Genomic DNA, 21,406 nt, shown 5'->3' on the forward strand with positions numbered 1-21,406 from the left:
CTAATTACTGCTGATTTCCTCTGGTAGGCAACAGCAAAGAAGGCAGAGGAGCAGGAGCTGACAGAGGGAAAACTGAGAGAGGCTTTGCACGAGCTGAAGGAAATCACTGCACAAGAGGTGCTTGCACTGTGCAGGTGGAGGATTCAGTGCTGGAGAAGAAGGCTTCCCCCATCCCTGCAATCCTTCCCTTCCCTCCATTCTTGTGACCACCATCCAGGAGAGATGATGCTGATGGTGATCCCAAGAGAAACCCCCAGTGCTTCCAACCATGCTCCCATGTCTTGTTTCCCAGGCGGTGTTACAGCAGCAGAACCAACAGCTCAGGACTGTCCAGGAGGAAAACGAGCTACAGAGGCAGAAACTGCAAGAAGAGGTAGCAGGATATAGGGAGCAAAGCAAGCAGCATTCCCTGACCATCTTGGCTTTAGAGGACAGGCTGCTAGAGGCCACTCAGCAGCAGAAGGTGCTGGAGGAGGAAAAGGCAGCACTCGTGGAAAAAATGGAAGGTAGGTAAGGGTTGTACCAGGAACCGGCTGGGTTAACATGAAATGTGTGTGGAGATGGAGCAGTGAATTTGCTGCTATAGAAAACATTGGGAAGGTGTTGAATGAAGGTTATTCCACCTGCAGGACAAGCTCTGAGAGGCCCTGCAGAAGCAATTTCGTTGTTTGGTGGTTTTGGAGAACATTTTTTCATTGTGTGGTGGTTTTGTCAGGGCTTTGTCACTGGAGAAGGTCTCTTTGCCCTCTAAAATAACAAGAGTGGCATGCTTTGGACTGCTCCAAGACAGAAGCAATCCCAAGCAAGGCTGGATGTCAAGAATTGTCTGATTGGCCTTGGAACTGGGCTCTCAGGGGCATGGGTTTCCCAAAGAGACATTCCTCAGCCCTCAGAGCTGCCACATGAAGGAATTTTTTTTGTGTAGCAGAAGCAACAAGTATGTAAGTGTTACAAAGAAGTAATTGGCGTTTTTTTCTTGTGTCCTGTAGGATTTCAGTGTGATGCCCACAGCTCAGCATCAGGAGCTTGGCTGAAGATTTGTCCTGCCATGGAGTCTCACGTTTGTCTGAGGTGAGCAGCACTTGCTGATGGTGATCAGAGAAGCTGGGGAAGGACAGGGACCACTTGGGAGAGCCTAAGGAAGTCCAATGCCACTTGTCCCAAGATCTTTTTAGTCTGAGATAGTCTGAGTCCTTTTGCTAGGCTGAAGTGGTCCTAAGGGCACAGAGCATCAAAGTGATGCCAAATAGCACACGACAATCTGCCATCCCCTCTGCATGGCTCCAGGTAAGAGCAACTGGTGTGGCCAACCCCACACCCCAGGGTGACTTCAGGGGACCAAAAGGCACGTAAAAACAGAGTTAAATAATAAAATATTAACCAGGAATGCAGCACAGGAAGGCATGCATGGACTCTCTGCAATGAAGTTTCCTAGTGGCTGTGAGATCTGTACTGATCTTTCCCAGAAAACTGCAGGAGGAGCTGGCAGTGGTGCAGGGCACACTCCTGGAAAAGAAGGCAGTCATCAGCAGGCTCAGCAGGGAGCTGTCAGAAACCAGAACCAGGATGTCAGACATGAGAGGTGGGTGATGTGCACTGTGTGCCTGCCATCATCCCCATCCTCCTCCAAGCACACACAGATCACAGGAAATTGGTATCACCATTCTCAGGCAATGCTTTGTCCTGCTGGGGGCAAAGCAGGCAGTCTGTTCCCTTTGGGAAGGGGAATTTATCCCCATCCTTGGCTAAGTAATAACAGTGACAATGAGAGAGCACAGTAATCAGGGGGAGAGTGGGTAGACAAAACTGAGCTCAAAATCACACTGGTTAACTTCTTGGAGCTGAAGATGTTCCAAGCCAGTGGACTGGGAAAGCCTTGCCTGGGATTCCTCCATGGGCAGGGCTGTGAACATGAGGACAGAGCCCATGAGGAATGTGTCGAATCAAAAAATGCAAGTCAGAAAATGCTGGTGACCTGTCCTCCTTCAATCTGAAGGAGAATTGCCACAGCAAGGAATTGCCCTGGCTTGTACCTCCACAAAGAGACTGGGATTTAGTAAACCAGGATGTCCTGTTGGCATGGCCCAGGATCTGAGGGCAGCTGTCAAGGGCAGGGTTCTGCAGGGAAGAGCCCCATTGTTGCTTCCATGAGGGTGCACCAGCTGCAGATCCCCCAGGACTGGGTGATGAGTCAGCCAGCATCCCACGAGGCTGTTCTGTGCTTAGGGGAGCTGAGTGAAGAGCAGAAGGTGGAGCTGGAGCACAGCCAGAGGCAGCTGAAACACCGGGAGTGGGAAGTGAACCAGCTCAGAAAGAAGCTATCCAAGATGTCCAGCCTTGTGGAGGAGAAGGATCGGGCCCTGAAAGCAGCAGCTGAAGAATTAAGGTACACCCTGACATCACCCAAGGCTTCACGGAATCCACTCTGTGTGTCCCCAGTAGCTGATGGTGTTTAGGGTTCTGCCCAGAGCAAAAAGCACATGTGAGAGTATCAGGATGGAGCTCAGCTCTGAATCCGTGACACAGGAACCGAAATGGGGGTTTGGTGAAGCTCATGCCAGTAGATGTGTAACACAGGCACTGGTATCTAAGTGAGTGTTCCCACCCACACCGAGGTAGTCATCAGTGGGTGCCCAGGGTGCTGCTCCCCACAAGCTGTTTGGGTCACCTTCATCCATCATGGGGTCCCACAACATCTTGTCTCTCCACACAGTCAAGCCCAAACGCACTGCCAGGTGCTGAGGGATGCTTCCCAACAAACACTGGAGAACGAAGAGGATGCTCCCAGGACACCAGTGCAGGTGAGTGGAGCCTCCCAGAGGGTGAGTCCTCATGGAGAGCACCGAGGTGTGGGTTTGCCAGGAGCACCAATGGCACGTGGTGTTTCTCAGCACCACGGTGAGAGCCAAGCCTGGAGCTGCCCCACGCTGGCCCGAGCCAGGGCTGCCTGTGCTGCCTGTGATCCGGGGAACCCACAACCCCCACCAGGCTGCTGCTGGTTAATGAGCTGATGTTTGCACAGCACTTTGGAAACACCGAGTGTTGTGTGTGCTAATGGCTGCGTTAATTGCCAATTAGAGGGAATAGCGACATGCAAGCATTCCTTCCTTTTCCCAGCTTTCCAAGCTGTGTGTGCCGGCTGTGCAGGTAATGCAGAACCAGGTCTAGGCTTGTGTGTGCAGAAGCAGGAGCACCTTGTTGCACAGGACAGGAAGAAATGCTCCTCATTCTCCTGTGCCAAATCCCCATTTGATTTTCCCGAGGCTGGAAAAGGGAAGAACTCGCAGGTGGTGGCAGCAGCAGATGGAGGGACTGTGGGAATTGTACATTCTGTACAGCGATGGTGGCAGCCAGCAGCGTGCCAGCGAGGCCGGCTGGCTGCGGGGGCCGGCAGTGACTCACAGCCAGCTGATGAACGGGTGGGAGGTACTGCCCATCCTGCTCCACATTCTGTGATGGGGAGGGGAAGATCCCGGTGCTGGGGGTGCCACTCGGGAGTGGGTTGGGCAGAGATGTGGGGTGACAGCAGCCAGACCCGAGCTGGGGGTCTGCACCCATCATCAGCCCTGTGGCCCTAGCCCCATGACAGATTTTTTGTCATAATGCAGGGATCTGGGTGGGGCTGGGAGAGGCAGTGCACATGCAGAGAGTAACGTCCAAGATGTGTAGGGACACAGTCTCTGAAGTCCACCCGTGTTTGTGTGTAGATGGCAAATGCTCTCTGGTGGTGCAAAGGACAAGGGAAAAACGCCAACATGGCTGTTCAGAGCCGTGCACCAACCCTCTCCTGGCTCTCCAGAGCATTTGCAGGGTTCATATCCTGACCATGACACAGGAGAGCAGGAAAGAGGTCTCTGACAAGTCTCTTATACCCCCACAAATGCACAGAGATGTTTGCCAGGCTTTGTTCTTCTGCCAAGTGCCCAGTGTCTGCAGCAGGGCTGTGTTTACACTGAGCTTGTGCTGCGCCAGATGCAGACAGGGCAAGAACCTGTCTTCTTTCAGGAGCCACCATCAGACTTGGCTGAGCTCGGTGCAAAATGCCGAGGCCTCAGGCACGAGGAAACGATCCAGCGCCAAAAAGCAGGTTTGGCCGAGCTCCGGGAGAGAGTAAAGATGCTGGAGAAGAGACAGTGCTCAGGTGAGCAGGGCTCTCCTAGAACTATGGAATGGTTTGGGTTGGAAGAGACTTTAAGGACCATCTTGTTCCACCCCCTGCCATGGGACACTTGCCACTGTTCCAGGCTGCTCCAAGCCCTGTCCATCCTGGCCTTGGGCACTTCCAGGCATGAAGCAGCCACAGCTTCTCTGGGCAACCTGTGCCAGGGCCTGACCACCTGTTGGAACCCAGGGCACAGGGAATATTTCTCTGCCTGTCCTGAGAAGTCCTGATCCCCAGGAGAATACTGTTTTTAACCTTCGTTCATGGAGAAAGCTTCCAAGACTTTGGGATTAATTGGAACATATGAGTGTGTGAAATAGATAGTAGTATAGTTTATCACAGGGTGAAAAACTTAGAGTTTGGGGTTTTTAGTATGGAGGTGGGTAGAAGACAAGACGGAAAATTTTGGGCATTGTCTGATCTCCTTCTTGTTCTTCATCTACTCCATTTTCTGCAGTGTTGGGAGCACAAAGTGATTGGTTAGAAAGAGCCGCAATGCAGATGTTGCATGGACAGACAAATAATTAGTTATTAGAAGAAAGGTAGAACTAAAGTACGTTCTAAGAGTTAATAGGCAAAATAGCTTTAAAAGACCTTGAATCTGTGTGTCTCGTGACTTTTGGTGCCTTCTCTGTGTACACTAAGTCTGAGATGTAGACAGCGTGCAGAACTTCTGATAAGATAAAAATAAATAACAAGCTGAAGACCTAAAAACCAAAAGTCCCATCCATCTCTCATTCCTGGCACAGAACTTTTAGGGGTCTCACACCCACCCTCACAGGGAGGCTGGGAAAGCTGGGCAACCTCAAAGTTGTGTGGAGAGTGGAACAATTTGGCATCTGCTTGTTTGCCTCCAGGTGCTGTGAAGAGCGATTCAGAGCCACTGGTGGTCCGGGTGAAAGACTTACCAGAGAAAATAGTCCAACCAAGAGGTCTTGAGCTGGAACCTGCTTCTGTGTTGGGAGGAAAACTGAAGGCTGGCAAGGTAGAGGGCAGTGTGTGGTTTATAATGCCTGTGACTTTGTTTGGAAAGTACGCCCTGGGAAGGGGAGAAATAGGTTTTCAGAGATGCTCCGTAAGAAGTCAAGGGAGGAGCTGCAGCCTGATGGATGGCAGGCAGTGCTCCTGCAGAGGGTGGCAGCTCCATCAGGACCAGGACATTGCCTGGTGCAGTTGGAGTAGCACCAGGGACGCCATGGGCTGAGTGGGGTGGAAGGCTTGGGACTACAGCAGTGCTGGGGTGGTTTTCCCATGGGTGACAGGGAGGCACAAGCCACTTGACCAAAATCCAGGCCCAAAGTGAGCTCCATGGATCTTTCCCTGTCTGTGCAGGCTCCTGACCATGTTCCTAATGGGAGCTCGTTCAGGATCACCAACAGCACAGTGAGCTTGGAAATGGCTGAGGAAACAGATTTGGGTGAGAAGATGGTACGTCAGGGATAGAGGTGATAAATCATGTAGAGTATGTGTACATGCCCAGTGAGTTTAGATGTTTTTTGGAAACATTTCAGAGGTTTCATCCTGCATTAGGATGCTGGAGGAATGTTGAAGATGAACTACACTGTTCACACTGTTCACTACACAGTTAAAGACATCCCTGTCCATGGCAGGGGGGATTGGTTTGATGACCTTTAAATTTCCCTTCCAATCTAAACTATTCTATGATTTTATGGCCCAGAGCACATTGTGTGTCTGCCAGGACATCCTGGGACCCCAAAACATGTCATGGTGAATCAGAGAGGCTGGGGAGCAATGGAGGGAGCTACCAGGGAAGGAGTCCACGGGTAGCACAGCTGGTGGTTGTGCAAGGGGGTTTCTTCCCTCCAAAAATGCAGGGAAACACCCAGCAGGGAAAACAGTTGTCTTAGAAAAGGGAGCAATCCAATCCCAGTAAGCTGTGCAGCTGGGAATGAGATGCAAACCTACTTTCCTTGGGACACTGTCATGTCCTCAGGAAAGCAGACAGAAAGCAGATGGCTGAGCAGCGTGATGGAATGCAGCAGACCTGGTAAATAATGCATTCCCTCTTCTTCCCACAGTACCTTGATGTAATCGGTGCTCTGGGAAGCCTGGTGGAGATGAAGGAGCTGTCAGGAATGCAGCCTCTGCAGCACCTTCCTCAGGAGAAAAGGGCAGAAGTGGGACTGCAGAGACAGAAGGCTCTGGAGCTGTTGTACAAGAAGATCAGGAACCTCCAGGTTCACCTGGAAAGGAAAGAAGAAGTGCTAAAAGATTATGAGGGAAGTGTGGAGCAGCTCAGGTATGGAAAGTCAGGGTTCTGAACAAGACCTGGTCCGTGGATGCCAAGTGACAGGGAGACTGGGGCAAGTAGTGACGTGACACTGCTGAGTCCCGTGTCTGTCTGGGACCAGTCTGTGTCTATGGCCACGGTACGAAAGTCAAACATCAAGAGGAGTGGGGAAAGGTCCTCCTGTTTTTCTGCACTGGTACCTTCTGCAGCCTCACACAGTTGAGCAGTGTCAGAGCCAGGAAAGCCTTGACAAGTTCCTTTGTCCTGGGTGGCTGGAACCTGGGACAGCAGCATCTGGGGCAGCGGGACCAAGGAAGGTGCGGGAGAGCACAGCTGAGGGTCAGGGGGTTCATAAGGGCAAAAGACCGACGGAATCCTCCCCTTCTGTTGTGCACAGGCAGAGCCAAGCTTCCCTGCGAAGGTGCCAGGAGGAGATGTCCAGCCTGGAAGATGAAGCCCACAGGGAGGCAGAAGAGAAGGCTCTGCTGCGAGAGGCTCTGGAGAGGATGCAGCTCCAGCTGGACCAGGAGAAGAGGCTGCGGCAAGCAGCCAAACGGCACAAGGTGAGAAGGCAACACCCAATTCCTGCTCTTTGTACACAGCCAGCTCCACCTGGTGGGAACCATCCACAGAGTGGTCAGTCGGACCATCACAAGAGGCTGCAGGTTCCGGGCCCCCAGCGCTCAGCCGCAGCATCGCGGCAGCATCCCTTGCTGAAGTTGGAGGAGCTGCAGACACCTGTAGCAATGACTTTGCACCATGTATGAGGGCGAAGGAGAAGAGCAGGTCCTGCTGAGCTCTCGTGGTCAACACTGTGTCTGTTGTCTCTGTTCTGCAGCCTGGAGCCACAAAGACTCTGCTCAGGCAAGCCAAAGGCCAAGGAGTGCATGGCAGATGCTGTCAAATTGGGAAGGGAAGCTCATAGGAGCAGCACCATGGGGACTCTCACTAGGTGGTGGTCTGCAGTAGGAACAGTCATCAAAGTGGACTCTGAGAGGGTGGAGGTGGCATGAGGTGAGAGTGCATTTTGAGGAGCTCCAGTTTGTATCCCGTAGCTCCTGGGCACACTGGTGTGACTGTACAATGTAGGACCTTATTTTCCCACAGTCCATGTCCCCTAGAGTGTGGCGGGATTTATGGCAGTGGAAAAGGTGGTGAAGATATATCCAGTGTACACGTGTGTGTATTTGTGTGTGTGAATACAGCCCAGTGATGTGTGAAGTCAGTTGTGGGGGGTGTGTCCTGTCCTTGCTGAAGTGGCCTCAAGCACAGCAAGCAATCATGGCTCGAAATATCCCTTGCAATTTCTTATGTCCTCTAGTCTCCATCGTGTCACAGGGAAACTGGAACATAAGGCATGATGTAGTATGGAATTCTGGAGTTCCTGGAACACCCCAGGAATGCTGGACCTGCCCCCTGGGAAGGGGGAAGAAGAGGACCTATGTCAGCCACACCAGTACTACAGCAGCATGAGGACAAGCTGTGGAGATGAGAGCAATGTGCCAGTGGGGTGGGGTGATGGCACAGGCTCACTTACTGATTTTTGTCCTTAGCAAGGGTGAGAGCAGACCCTGGATTTTGGGGAGGGGTAGTGTCTTGGGGAGGAGGTCCCTGCAGGCAGTAGGCAGCTCCAGCACATCATCCCTGCAGCCAATCCACCTCAGCACCGCTCGGAGCAGTCCACATGCCGAGTCCTCTTCAGCTGAAGATGATTTGGATGTGAGCAAAGCCCCACTGGGCTTTCTTGGTCTTTATTTTTTAGTAGGATAAAAAGGGTCTGGAAGCAACACAGAGGGCAGCAGGCTGATGCAGGGCTGCGTGGTCTCTGGGTATGGGAAGCACCCACGTGTGCACAGTGGCCAGTCCCTAGTGGGGCTCTGGGCATTGGTGTGGCCTGGTTTTCCTGCTCCCTGTGCTGGGAGAAGCCGGATGCTTCCCTGTCTGTATGCCTGGGCTTACTTTGGGGCAAGGCATGACCTTGTATGCTTGTGTACGTTGAAGGTGCTGCCGTGGGCATCCTCTGCAGGTGTATCTGGAGATAATGGGCTGCTCCATGACTCTGTGTGTCCTCCCCATGCCACCCTTGGCAAACTCTGGGTCAGGAATGGACAGAGATGGCAAGAGCACAGGTGGTTGTGAGTGCACCAGACTCCCCATCTCCCCTCCTTCGAGCCTATGGACTCATAGAATCAGGGGTTGGTTTGGGTTGAAAGGGACCCTAAAGATGGTGTGGGTGGATCCCACCGGGGTATGGCACCCACTGGTGATGCCGGGCCCTAAGGATCATCCCAGGCTGATCCCGCAGGAGCATGGATGAGCCCTGCCGATGTTGCCGGTGGAGGGGAGGGGGTCTTGAAGGGACGGTGATGGCTGATGGAGGGCGGAGGGAAGGGGGCCCCTCCGGAGCCGGGCGGGCCTGCGGGGCGGTCCGCGGGGACGGCGATGTGCTGACGGGGGCGGGCAGCCGGAGCCCCCCGGGGCGGGCGCGGGAGCCGGGGGGCCGCAGCCCGGCCCCGGGGCGGAGCGGGGCGGAGCGGCGCGGCCATCCGGGCACCGCACCATGGCGGCAGCGGCGGAGGAGCCGGAGGGGCGGCGGGGCCGGGGGCCGCGGCCGGGGCCGGCGCCGGGCAGCCCCGCGGGGCGGGCGGCGGGCGAGGGCTCGCCCGGGGGCGGTGGCCGCCGCGTCTTCAGCCCCGCTGGGGAGTTCCGCGAGTTTTCCCGGCGGCAGCTCCGCGACATGGAACGGCTCTTCCGACAGTGAGTGTGGGGCACAGGGAGAGGGGGATCCCCGAATGGCAGCGCCGGGGCGGACGGGGGACCCCGGGCATCCGGCACCCAGGACATCCCGGTTCCTGCATCCCCGGTATCCCGGCTTCTGGCAAGGCAGATGCCCCAGCGTCTCCTGCCCTGTGCTTGCGGGCGGGACCCTCTATTCCTTGTGAGAGGGACCCCCATGCACCCCAGCCCCTTGCGGGAGGGGTCCCCCGGCTCCTTGTCGGAGACTCCCCCCGCCCCAGTTCTGTGCAGCAGGGATGCCAAGGCACCTCAATTCCTGGCAGGAGGGATCCCTCTCCTACCCCTCTCAGGAGGGATGCCAAGGACACCCCTCTCCTCCCAAAACCCCTCCCAGCATTGCTGCCGGGGACACCTTCCCCCAGCTCCTTGCAGGAGGCGTTCCTGTGCGCCCCTAAATTCTTGCAGAAGGAACCTCCTTGTCCCCCATAAGGGGGTACCCTGGTGCTGAGGCCAGAGAAAGGGATCTGAAAGAGGGGACCGGAGAACCCCACGTTCCCTCTGCCGCATCACCGAGGGATCCCACGTCCCTGCAGCTCCCGGGGCCGCAGAGGCCAGGCTGGCGTGTCCTCAGCATCCCTGCCCGCGCTGCGTGCCACCACGCGTGGCGGAGCGTGACTCGGAGCACGAGCTCGGGCCCCTGGGAAGGGGGAGCGCTGGCAGCGAGCCTCCAGCCTCGGAAATTTCCAGGGGGAGCCAGAAATCGGGGGGACTCCAACCGTGGTCACCCTGGTATGCGCGGGAGTAGCGAGGGGCAAGCGGGACAGGCCGGAGCATCCCCATGGATCCCGCGCTGGGTGCTTTGTGCCGGAGGCGTGGAGACAGCGCGACTCCGGGAAAGCGCGGAGATGTAGTACAGGCGAAGGCATGGCTGTGACATTCCAATAGCCCTCAGCCCGTCTGGCACTGGGGGGAGGATCCGCATCGGCGTCCTGAGTGGTCTCGCTCGGACCCGAGCGGGGAGGCGGAGGAACTGGGGGGGTTGGAGGCGGTGACCCCCGAAACACAAGGCTGGGCGGCTGCGTAGGGTGCAGACATACCCTGTCAGCATCCCTGGCGGTGCACGGAGCCTCCCTGTTCCCCGTGTCCTCGTGGAGGGCTGTCACCCCCTGCCAGCGCATGGCAGCGAGCCAGACGCGCAGGGTGCTGCGAGCCGTGCATTGCTGCAGAAGGGAGCCTGCGGCGGGGGCAGCGTGCTCGGGGTCCGCGGGGGGAACAGGGGCCGCTCCCGGTGCCGGAGGCGATGCGTGGCCGTGCCGGGGTGCTCCGGGCGCAGGTGGCAGGGCGGGTGTCGGCGCCGCGCAGGCAGGAGCGGCGGCCGGAGCAGACGTGTTTGCTCTGACAGCTGCGGCGTCTCGCTGCAGTGAAAGGAGCAGCGCTGGGGCTGTAAGCCCTTGGGGAGGTTTGGGAGTCTGGGGGGTTTCCCAGGGGAAGGATGCTCTGGAGCAGATCCCTGCCACACTGTCCTCGCTGCTGCTGCTGTCCTCGGGATGTGGCAATCCGGCTGTAGAGGATAAAGTGATGCGGGGAAGGGTTTTGGGAAGATGGTGCCCTTTGCAGAATGCCGGTATCCCAAAAAGCAGAGGAGGGGATTGAGAGAAAGAAAGTGCCCTGCATCTGGGGAAGTGGCTTGTGTGGGATGAAGTGGCAAAGTTAGGCCAGCTAACTCGCCCCTTGCAGAGAAACTCTGTGGGATGCAGGATGGAGAAGGACTTTGAACAAGGGCATGGTGTGACAGAACAAGGAGGAAAGTCTTCCAAAGTGACAGAGGACAGGGTTAGTTTGGATACTGGGAAGAAGTTCATCTCTATGAAAGTGGTGAGGCCCTGGCATAGGTTGTCCAGAAAAGCTGTGTCTGCCCCATCCATGGAAGTGTCCAAGGCCCAGTTGAACAGGGCTTGGAACAATTTGGGATAGTGGAAAGTGTCCCTGCCCACGGCAGGGGGTTGGAATGAGATGGTCTTTAAAGTCTGTTCTAACCCAAACCATTCCATGATTCTATGATCCTGTGCTCCAAGAGGTGTACTAGAGGCGAAAATCGTGTAGGATCTGTACCCACAGCCCCACTTTGAGGGTGATGATGGCAATAGGCAGAGGTGAGCAGGACTAGGCCCATTTTGGGGTCCCTGGCAGATCAGGAAAGTGCTGCTGGAGACACGGACAGAGCAGACAGCAGCAGGGGAGGTACGGATGAGTCACGGACCTGCAGCATGGGGAGCTGGGGCTCTGCGTGGCTGCTGCAGTGATAAGATACAAAAAAAAAGCCTTGTCACAACGGGTGCAGTGTGTAGCTGCCCACCTACAACGTGTGGAGCTATACAAAGCGTGGCTCTGTGCTGGCTCTCCGTGGAGATCCTGCTGTGCCACGCCAGCACACTGCTGGCACAGCCCACGCTGCGCAGGCAGTGGGCAGGGGAGAGAACAGCAGGGTGGCTGGGGAAGCTGGGGGGAGCTGTGGCATGGCCACAGGCAGGAGGGGCATTCCTGACAGGTCTGTAGGTAGCATCAGTGAGCAGAGCTCACTGTGACTTGGGGAGCAGTGCCCGGTGGGCTTAGCCCCATGGCTTGTTATCCCATGCTGCAGCCAAGGGGAGCGTGTGCTCAGGCTCCTGGCACAGGGAGCTGGCAGCAGGCTTGGCAGCATCCCGGCAGGTTCTCCTGCCAAGTGCCTCACAGAAACAGGCACGATCCTGGATAATGCTCCGGGGGGCTGTTAGCGGTTCAGAGGCAGCTCCCTGTGGTCTGGAGAGCTGCCGGCGACCATCAGTGCCCAAGTCCTTGCTGATCCCTCTTTGCTTCCCAGCCAGTGTGAGAGCACAGAGGGGTCTGCTGCTGGGGGGTCAGTGTGGGGGGCTGTGTGGGCTGTGCACTTCCCGGTGATGTGTCAGGATTATGCTGCCATCCTGCAGGTATGACGCAGGGAAAGACGGCTTCATTGACCTGATGGAGCTGAAGCTGATGATGGAGAAGCTGGGGGCTCCACAGACACACCTGGGACTGAAGAACATGATCAAAGAGGTGGATGAAGACCTGGACAGCAAGCTCAGTTTTCGAGAGGTGAGGGGATAGGAGGCTCCACATTGGCAAGGAGATGTCCCCAGCCATTGTTTGGGCTGGTGAGAAGGTGGGCAGTGCCTGTAGTAGCTTTGAGGTCTTCAGGGAGCCAATGCTACCATCTCCCCTTGCAGTTCCTGCTGATTTTCCGGAAGGCAGCAGCGGGTGAGCTGCAGGAAGACAGTGGGCTGCACGCCCTGGCCCGGCTCTCTGAGATCGACGTCTCCACAGAGGGAGTGAAAGGTGCCAAGAACTTCTTTGAGGCTAAGGTGAGGCACAGCTCAGGAGGTCCCATGGCAAGATAGCAATGCACCAGGGCAGTTTGGTGCCGGATAGGCAGGAGGTTGGAGTGGGCAGGAGAGCTTGGCGGAGGTCACAGCTGAGCATTTCCATCTGCAGGCACAAGCCATCAACGAAGCCAGCAGGTTCGAGGAGGAGATCAAGGCAGAGCAGGAGGAGAAGAAGAAGCAGGCAGAGGAGCTGAAGCAGAGGAAGGCAGCCTTCAAGGAGCTGCAGTCCACCTTCACACAGTGACAGGGCCAGGCAGGACTGGTCAGCGGTGCCCAGAGTGGCAGCGCTGCCTGTGCCACATGCCAGCTACACCAGGAGCGATGCCCGAGCCTTGTGCCACCTGGGCTGCCGGCAGGATGCCGGCGTGGGCTCAGCACAGTGCCCACCTCACTGGCAGAGCCCGGTCAGCCCCGGCCCCCCCTCCCCTCTTGCTGTGGTGTCTGTAGGTGTTGTTCGTGCCCCCCACCTCCCCAGCGTGCCCCCAACCCTGAACAGCACCGTGTTCTCTGCCCGCAGCTGCACTGGGGGTTGCTGCTGCTGAGTCCCAGGGGAGCTATGTCCAGAATGTCTGTCCCTGGGACACCTGTGCCCAGACTGTTTTATGTTGTGAGTGCATTGGGAGGTATGCAGAATGGGGGCTTGCGCAGGTGGCCATGGTGGGTGTTTTGGTGGCCATGCTGGCCCAGCGTCTGTTGGTATTGCTATGTCTGCCACCAGAGACAAAAGCCATGGCAAGGGCCAGGTGCTGGTAGAAGGGCTCTGTGTGTTTGTGTGTGTGGTGCTGGGGCTGCGTGCCCACCCCACTGAAATGGAGCCCCTCAGGAGGTGTGTCTCTCTTTATTTTGGTCAAAGACGTACAGAAAGGCAGCTGCTGGCTCATGGGGCTGTATTATGTTTTTTTATGTTGTATTCAGCCTGGCAGGATGAGCGTGGTGGCCACAAGTGGTTGCCATTGGTCACTGAGGCTCTCGTGTTTGTGGGTGGCTGTAAAAACCCACATCTGTCCCATGGTGTCCCCCGAGTGGCGGTATAGGGGGTGTGTTATGTTTTTTTTAATTTAATCCCAAATAAATATTATATTTCTTAAGTGCTGGTTGCTGGGGTACAGCTGTGGGATGGGCATGTCTGTGGCAGGGGCTTGGCTGGAGGGAAGGAATCTGGGGAGTGCGGTGTGACCACGGTTCCCACCAGAGACGGGGGCACTGAACAGGGATGAGCCGTGCCTCATTGGTATGGGAAGCAGCAGGTGCCTGACCCAGGTGTGGGGACGTGGGGCTACCAAAGGCCATCGGCACTGCTGCTGATACCGGCACCAGTCCCACCCTGCGGCGCTTGTGCGGTCTTGGCGGGTCTCGACCGTATCAAGAGTGAGATAAGGGGGCCTTGTACCTGGGAGGTGCTGGCATGAGTTGGGCAGTGTCCTGGGGGAATCGGTGCTCAGCACAGGGGGGCAGCAGGGCTGCCCAGCACGGCACTGACAGCACCAAGGGTGGGGGGCTGCCCAACAGCTGTGCCCAAAAGGGACCCTGCCCATTCCCAGAGCAGGGCCAGCTGTCCCCATCATGTCCAGCATGGTGCCAGCACATGATGGGCAGATGTGGCCATTCCCAGGCGGGACGGTGAGTGCGATAAGAGAGGGCAATGGGGCTGAGGAACCCCTGTGCCCACAGCGTGGGACAGTCCCCACGTGTCAGTCACAGGCAGGGACACTCCAAGGTCCCCAGCAGTCCAGACACTATAAGAGGGTGAGCAGCCCCACCGCGGCACCTTTCCTCCACACAACCATGCTGGGAGCCGTCTGTCTCGTCGTGCTGCTGGGCTACGGTAGGCGCAGGGGATGGAGAAGGGTCAGGGCAGGGAGGACATGACCGTGGGGCCTGCCCTGGCCCTGGGCACGGGCACAGGCAGCCTCTGATGTCCCTTTGCCGGGTGTCACACAGCCTATGGATGCGGTCAGCCGGCCGTGCCACCACAGCTGCACTCCCGCGTGGTGGGCGGTGAAGACGCTGTAGCCCACAGCTGGCCATGGCAGGTGAGGGGGCACAGGGACAGGCATGGGGACAGGGATGGGGACATTCCTGCTCTGACCCTGCGCCTCTGCCCTCGCAGATCTCGCTGCAGTACCGCCACTCTGGATCCTGGAGCCACTTTTGTGGCGGGACCCTCATTGCCCCGCAGTGGGTGCTGACAGCTGCCCACTGCATCAGGTGGGTGTTGGGCTGCTGGGGGCATCTGTGCCATGGAGGTAAGATATCCGTGGGCACTGATCCCCCTTTCTCCCTGGCAGCTCTTCCATGACCTACCGTGTGGCGCTGGGCAGGCAGGACGTGTCAGAGGCTGATGAGCCTGGTTCTGTGGCCATGGCTGTGGAGAAGATAATCGTCCATGAGGACTGGGACTCCTACTACCTCATGTAGGGGATGCGGTGCATCAGGAGTGGGTCGTGGGTGGTGTGGCCCCGGACCCTTTTCCCTGTGGCCAGGGACCCTGTTCTCATGGCCAGGGACCATGGTTCCTGTCTCCTTGCAGCAATGACATTGCCCTGGTCAAGCTGGCAGAGGAGGTGCAGGAGACTGACACCATCCGTGCTGCCTGCCTGCCGGCTGCTGACAAGACCCTGCCCAACAACTACCCATGCTATGTCACCGGCTGGGGAAGCATGAGGAGTAAGTGGGGTGTCCCCGGGAGGGTCCCCAGGAAGGGGATGCAGGCACAGGGTGTGAGGTACGAGCTTTGGCTGTCATTGCAGCCAACGGGCCCCTGGCCGACATCCTGCAGCAGGCTCTGCTGCCCGTGGTGGACTATGAGACCTGCTCCAGTTGGGACTGGTGGGGCGACCTTGTGTCCGAGACCATGGTGTGCGCCGGCGGTGATGGCGTCGTCTCTGGATGCAACGTGAGTGTGGGCACCGCAGGTGGTGGTGCCCAAATGGTGTGGAACCGTGGGCACTGGGGGGAGAGGGGATGGAGCCGTGTTGGTGGATGGCCAGGAGGGATGAGGGGAGTGTTGGCAGGGTGCCCAGGAGCCATGGTACAGAGTGTCTCTCCACACAGGGCGATTCTGGGGGCCCCCTGAACTGCCAGCGCGATGATGGGAGCTGGGAGGTGGAGGGCATTGTCAGCTTCGGCTCCAGCCAGGGCTGCAACGTGAAGAGGAAGCCGACAGTCTTCACCCGGGTGTCCGCCTACATCGACTGGATCAACGAGGTGGGTGCCCCTTCCTCTGCCTCCACACAGGGGCTGTTCTTGCCCCACTGAGGGTCTTACTGTGACCCCCCTGTTTCTTTTTGGCAGAAAATGAGCACGAACTGAGGACGCAGCATTGTGGAGATACCACTGCTGACCAAGATAAAAGCAAAAATTCTGAGCTGGTCTCACTGGTTTTTTGGGGGAAGGGATGTGGTGGAGCTGGGGACACACATTCCGGCCTGGGTTTGCTGATGCCAAGGTTCTGCTTGTGTGCTGGGGAAAGTGTCCCTATCATGCAGTGGGGCTGAGCAGGACTCTGGGGAGGCTGTCGGGCACATCCTGCAAGATGCTTCCAGTCCTCAAGCCGTGGCTGAGGCAAGGAACTTGAGGTTTGGCAGTTAGTTTGATGGGGCTGAGGTCTGTCCAGGTTGTTCAGGGGAGCTCCAGGGAATCCAGCTGGCCCTTGGGGACAATGTGGAACACTTGGTAGCTCCCAGGGTGCTATAGGGGACCTCACTGGCACTGTCTAGATGAGGGCTGACTTGCAAATGGGGGTCTTGAGGGAACTGGGTTGGCCTTGGGGAGCTTGAGAGTCTGACTGGTTTGGGAGGGGTCAGGGGTGCCTGCAGGATCTCTCTTGGAGACAGAGCCCTTGACAGGACCTGTGACGTGGGCCAGGAGCAGGCCATTCTACCATGGATCTCCTTCTGTGGGGGCTGGAGGAACAAGGTGGGTGGTGGGCAGCTGACAGGACCCCCAGCTGTGGGGTTCCCCAGAGGAGACAGGGGAGTTTTCCAGGAAGAAGGCAGCGTGTTGGTGGGAGCAGGTGTGAAGGGGCTGCCCAAGAAGTGGGGGTGAGTGCCGCACCGTGAGCCCCCAAGCAGAGCCATCCATCACACCATCATCCCATCGTGGCTGCTGGAGCCCAGCGGGATCCTCACGGAGTGAGGAGGAGGAGGAGAGCAAGCAGGGATGGACGGCAGCAGCTCAAGCTCAGTGTGGGATGTGCCTGGTTTAGGAGCCATGGTGCCATTGGACCATCGAGCAGCACTGTCACCAGCCCAGAGAGCAACACTGGCACCTGCACCGGGGACCAAGAGCACTGGCACGAGCCCTGGCACCATGTGAGCCACATGGGGACTCTCCAGGGACCCCCTGGCATTTGTCAGCCTGACCAAAGTTTTAGCAGGTGAAGGGGGATGCAGGGTGGGAAATGGTTTGGATGGGCAGGAAATGTGCTGTGGCAAAGGAACTGTAGGGATCACCCCAAAGGCAATTAAAAGCCTGCCAGTCAGATGATGTGTGGAGGTGGCTACTCTGCACAGCAGGATGGGGCCATGTGCTTGGGACACTGGCATGGGATTGGCAGCAGGATCTGCTGCCTTGGATGGAGAGCTCCCGGCTGTCCATGGGAAGCTGGGCAATGTGGGGTGCCCCTGTCCCCTCTGCATGTACCCACATGTGCCATGGGGACAGTTGTTTGGGCTGGCAGTGCAGGACCCTGGTGTCACAGCCTGTTGTGTGTGTACTTGTGCGTTGTGTCCCATCCTCAGAGGGGGCTTGGTGGATGGAGGAGCCCTGGACAAGACCCCAGAGTGCCACAAACCTCTGTGCTGGGCGTCAGCCCTGCCACACCCAGGCAGGCACAGCCCCCCACAGTGTGTGTCACCCCAATAACTGGTGTCCCCCTGCCCAGGAGGTGGTGAAGGGTTGTAATCCCTCGGGGTGAAGAACCCTTTTCTAACATCCAGTCTTTCCTTGGACACTGCTCCAGCCGTTCCCTTGGGTCCTCCCTGGTCACAGAAAGCAGAGATCAGAGCTGCCCCTCGGGAGGAGCTGCAGACTCCAGTGAAGTCTGACCTCAGCCTCCTCCAGCTGAACAAACCGAGTGACTTCAGCCTCAGCTGCTTTTAATCGCTAAGGCTGCAGAGAGTTTAACGAATATTTGTTATACTTACATGTTAATTGTCAATTATTATTATATTCTGTTCATACAATTTATAACTGACACATTAAATCTACAGGTTGACCTAAAGAAGTGTAAGCTTTATTTTTGTAAAATATCTAACATCTCACATACACTGTATAGGATGTGTCCATTAGTAACTATTTAACAATGTGGGAGAATAAAGGGAAGTTTAAAAGATTACAGCAAAACTTTGTGAAGTTCATAACTTTTACTTCACTGTTGAAATATAAATACTCATACAATCACTTACATAAAAATTACATCTTAAAAGTGATCTTTACCCACTCCTGGGAATGAGAGCTCAGGACACGCAGGGACACATGAACAAGCTCCCTCGACACTGAGCAGCATCCTGATGCTGATGGCACAGCCCTGACACATGGTGCCATATCCTGGGCTCCCCTCAGGGGCATTGTCTTAGGCTGGAAATGGAGGTGTATATTCTATTCCTGTCTGTGGGGCAGTTCTCTTCTGTTCATTGGGCAGCTTTTTTTTAATCTCTTCCACAAACAATCCTCCCTCCGGGAGATATCTCCTGTTAATAGGCCATTGTGTCTCACCTGATAAAATTCCATCATCCCACTGTGAGAAGCTCTGCCCAGAGGGAGGAGCCAAGCATTCCTGCCTGGATATAATCAGAGATCTGGAAGACCACAGTCAGCCTTTTCTCACTGCATTCCCAGAGGAGTAGCTTTCTTCTCCACTGCATTCCCAGAGGAAGACCAGGCCCATCTACACCACCACTGGATCTTCAGAGGAAAACTCCACCCTTCAGTGGATATTCTCTGTTCAGTCAGAGAGAAAAGAGAGAATTCTTCCAGGCCTAGCCCGGGAAAGTTAGGAGAAGGAATGAAAACAATTATCTCTCTTTCTGTTCAAATTGTTTATAGATATGTTCTACCATGGTGTGCTATTCATAGTGCACCAATGGTGTGAAAGGTTTTCACTTTGAGACTTATCATATTTCACCATAGCGATCCTGGCTATAAAAAAGGAACGCTACTCCCTAATAAAGATTATTATGCTTTTGCCTGCTGAACCGAGTCTCTTCATTTCTGTCCCTGCCTCAACAGTGTCAGCCTTGTCCAGGATCCCTGCTCCAGCAGAAGCACAGCTGGCACTGCAGGAGGGCTGCAGCCACCATGGAATAGGACTGCTGCCACCACCCTGACCCACAGGGTGTCAGGTTGTATTCTGGCTCTGTCAATATTTTTTTTTTCTGTTTGTACTATTACATTTGTATTTTTTTTTAGTTTTCCTAGAAAAGAACTGTTATTCCTATTCCCATATCTTTGCCTCGGAGCCTTTTAATTTCAAAACTATAACAATTCAGAGGGAGAGGGTTTATATTTTTCATTTCAGGGGAGGCTCCTGCCTTTCTTAGCAGACACCTGGCTTTTCATACCAAGACAGGCATCCAGCACTGAAACACAAGGATGAATTAGAAGAGCAGAGAGGCCCATGGAGTAAGCCCAAAAGAGCATTTCCCCATCTCTTCCTGAGCCCCCACTGTCTTTCAGCTCCACCACACACCCCAACACCACAGCTGTGCCACTGCAGTGCTCCTGCCCCACTCTCACCTCCACCAAGGTTGTCCCAAGAAGGGACAAGCCACTGCAGTCCACATCATGGAAGAAGGAAAAGGACAAGATGGAGCCATCTCTGCCCAAAGTCAAGCAACATCTCCCTGCACACCCAGCCCATGGGACACGCCAGTCCCAAGGCTCCCTTGGTGAAAGAACTGGGGAAATAAACAAGGGGAAGAGTGCAGGGTCACCTTTCCCAAAGGAAAACAGGTCCTGGGGAGATGGGATCAGCCCCAGCACCACCTGTACACACAGGTGCTCTGTGCAGAAGTAGCCAGCACAGGACAGGGCAACCCAGAATCTCACAATGCAGGGGGGTGGGCAAGGGGTCATATGTACCACTGAGCTCTTGGAAAACCCTGGGCAGAGGCAAGGCCATCCCAGCTCCTGCTGGACCCCCTTGTGCTGCTTGTGTGTCCCTGGTTCCCTCTGACAGAAGTAGCCACCAATGTCCAGGTGCTCTTCTCCAGCCACATGTGGGTACTGACCCCCACCACTGCCCTGGGGCACCCACCACCAGCCAAAGATACAAAAAAAACACCCCTAAAATAAACTTCTGCAACTTCAAACAAAAAACACAACAATCTAAAATGACAACATAAAGCAAAGCAAAAGTGTTCTAGTTTGAAAGCAAAACCAGTGAGAGACACCAAGTCAGAAATACAATTTATTAGGAAAAGGAAAAAGAAACAAAATACATGCAATAATACAAAAGAAAAACCACAGACAGAGTCAGAATACAACCTGACACCCCTTTGGCCAGCATGTTGGTAGCAGTCCGAATTGGAGTGGCTGCAGTCCTGGAGTGGCAGATGTGGTTCTGTCAGAGCAGTGATCCTGTAGAAGGGTGTAGTCTTCTTCTGAAAGTCCAGTGGAAAACCCCAGCTGTTCCTCTTGGAAACCTGTGGAAAGGCTGCCTCTGATGTCCCCAAAACCCAGATTATATCCAGATAGGAATGCTTGGCTTCTCCCTCTGGGCAGAGCATCTCACAGTGGGATGTTCTAGTTCTTATCAGTCACCAGTGACATTCAATAGCCCATTATCAGCAGATGTCTCCCCTGAGAGAGGATTGGTTGTGGAAGAGATAAGGAAAACTGCTCACTTAACAGAAAACAACTGCTACACAGATGGCAATAGAATACATCTTGCTTCTCAGTCTGGGACAAAAAGCCACCCAAATCCTCACGCATGCACTTTGGAGTCATACATGGCACAGCCAAACGCCCCCCGGCTTTCCCAAGCACAGAATGTGCCACCGGCATACAAGATGATGCCTCAGCCAAGGCAGCAGCCAAGAACATGCACCCAAACATGCCAAGGATGGGTGCACAAGGTGAACAACCACTGACAGGGACTCAGAGACACCCAGTGATGAGCATTTCGGGAAAGGGAGCATCTTATCTATCGGTGCTGCGATCCCCAACACATAAATGATGATGCACAGAACTCCATGATATCAGAAGGCTAATTAATTACTTTATTATACTATATTATATTAAAATGGTATTACACTATATTACACTGATAAGAACTATATCCCTACTAACCAACTAGAAAAACCCGTGACCCTCTCTGCCAAGAGTCCCGACACAGCTGTGATCTAATTGGTCAATCAATCCAAAACACCAGCACCAGAATCGAATCAAGCAATCACCTTGGGTAAACTATCTCCATAACACATTCCACATGTGCACAAACTGTGTGCGGGGACTGCTGGACTCCAGGATGGTTTGGATGGGTGGTGACAAAGGATCTCTGAAGCCCGGTCTTTAGAGCATATGGTTTATTGTAAAGGATGAAGGGCCCTGCTTGGAGTTGCTAGCCGCAACTCGTGGCAGGCCCTGGGAGAGCGGGGTGGGGGGAGAGAGAGAGAGAGAGAGAGAGAGAGAGAGAGAGAGAGAGAGAGAGAGAGAGAGAGAGAGAGAGAGAGAGAGAGAGAGAGAGATGGTGCCAGGTGGGTGTCCCAGCAGGAAGGTCCAAGAGAGAGTGTCCGGTCCCTCGGCCACACCTTATCAGGGGGCTTCAAGGTGGGCTGGGACAGGACTTGGGCCAATGGGGTTACAGATACCTGATACTTCAGGGGAGGGTTACAGGTATGGGATGAACCATAC

The 21,406-nt window shown here is 55.5% G+C and overlaps 3 protein-coding genes across 10 annotated transcripts in view; all 3 read left to right on the plus strand.

Moving 5' to 3' along the window:
• Positions 1-7,634, plus strand: part of FHAD1 (forkhead associated phosphopeptide binding domain 1) — a 29,455-nt gene extending 21,821 nt beyond the window's left edge. For 4 of the 7 annotated variants that reach the window (XM_053962637.1, XM_053962638.1, XM_053962642.1 and 1 more), the window contains 11 exons: positions 28-117; positions 293-506; positions 990-1,071; positions 1,467-1,582; positions 2,227-2,386; positions 2,714-2,801; positions 4,006-4,141; positions 5,020-5,147; positions 5,495-5,590; positions 6,202-6,422; positions 6,811-7,343. In XM_053962637.1, the coding sequence (XP_053818612.1) occupies positions 28-117; positions 293-506; positions 990-1,071; positions 1,467-1,582; positions 2,227-2,386; positions 2,714-2,801; positions 4,006-4,141; positions 5,020-5,147; positions 5,495-5,590; positions 6,202-6,422; positions 6,811-7,180 (1,701 nt within the window). In that variant the 3' untranslated portion in view covers positions 7,181-7,343. Of the gene's footprint in view, positions 1-27; positions 118-292; positions 507-989; positions 1,072-1,466; positions 1,583-2,226; positions 2,387-2,713; positions 2,802-4,005; positions 4,142-5,019; positions 5,148-5,494; positions 5,591-6,201; positions 6,731-6,810 lie in introns of all 7 variants that reach the window. The other 3 variants (XM_053962641.1, XR_008434548.1, XM_053962640.1) reach the window with 3 other exon arrangements.
• Positions 7,635-8,973: 1,339 nt separating this feature from the next.
• EFHD2 (EF-hand domain family member D2) lies at positions 8,974-13,638 on the plus strand. The gene is made up of 4 exons (XM_053962646.1): positions 8,974-9,170; positions 12,116-12,263; positions 12,395-12,529; positions 12,660-13,638. The coding sequence occupies exons 1-4, from the start codon at positions 8,974-8,976 to the stop codon at positions 12,792-12,794; spliced, it is 615 nt and encodes a 204-aa protein (XP_053818621.1). The 3' UTR covers positions 12,795-13,638.
• Positions 13,639-14,151: 513 nt separating this feature from the next.
• LOC128798800 (chymotrypsin-C-like) lies at positions 14,152-15,917 on the plus strand. 2 transcript variants are annotated; one of them, XM_053962645.1, is made up of 8 exons: positions 14,152-14,375; positions 14,492-14,583; positions 14,661-14,758; positions 14,839-14,964; positions 15,081-15,217; positions 15,301-15,446; positions 15,605-15,757; positions 15,845-15,917. In XM_053962645.1, exons 1-8 carry the CDS (start codon positions 14,336-14,338, stop codon positions 15,860-15,862), a joined length of 810 nt encoding a protein of 269 aa, XP_053818620.1. In that variant the 5' UTR covers positions 14,152-14,335; the 3' UTR covers positions 15,863-15,917. The 2 variants fall into 2 exon arrangements, with proteins under 2 accessions (XP_053818620.1, XP_053818619.1); XM_053962644.1 differs by lacking the exon at positions 15,845-15,917 and having other exon boundaries at positions 15,605-15,808.
• The last annotated feature ends 5,489 nt before the right edge of the window (positions 15,918-21,406 follow it).

This window comes from Vidua chalybeata, chromosome 22 (genome assembly GCF_026979565.1).
Source record: "Vidua chalybeata isolate OUT-0048 chromosome 22, bVidCha1 merged haplotype, whole genome shotgun sequence".
NCBI classification, from domain to species: Eukaryota; Metazoa; Chordata; class Aves; order Passeriformes; family Viduidae; genus Vidua; species Vidua chalybeata.

Coding starts and splice junctions, on each gene's coding strand:
- EFHD2 (XM_053962646.1), top strand. CDS start 8,974: ATGGCGGCAGCGGCGGAGGAGCCGGAGGGGCGGCGGGGCCGGGGGCCG. Junction 9,171..12,115: donor ATGGAACGGCTCTTCCGACA/GTGAGTGTGGGG, acceptor GCCATCCTGCAG/GTATGACGCAGGGAAAGACG. Junction 12,530..12,659: donor AGAACTTCTTTGAGGCTAAG/GTGAGGCACAGC, acceptor TTCCATCTGCAG/GCACAAGCCATCAACGAAGC.
- LOC128798800 (XM_053962644.1), top strand. CDS start 14,336: ATGCTGGGAGCCGTCTGTCTCGTCGTGCTGCTGGGCTACG. Junction 14,584..14,660: donor CCCACAGCTGGCCATGGCAG/GTGAGGGGGCAC, acceptor CTGCCCTCGCAG/ATCTCGCTGCAGTACCGCCA. Junction 14,965..15,080: donor TGGGACTCCTACTACCTCAT/GTAGGGGATGCG, acceptor GTCTCCTTGCAG/CAATGACATTGCCCTGGTCA.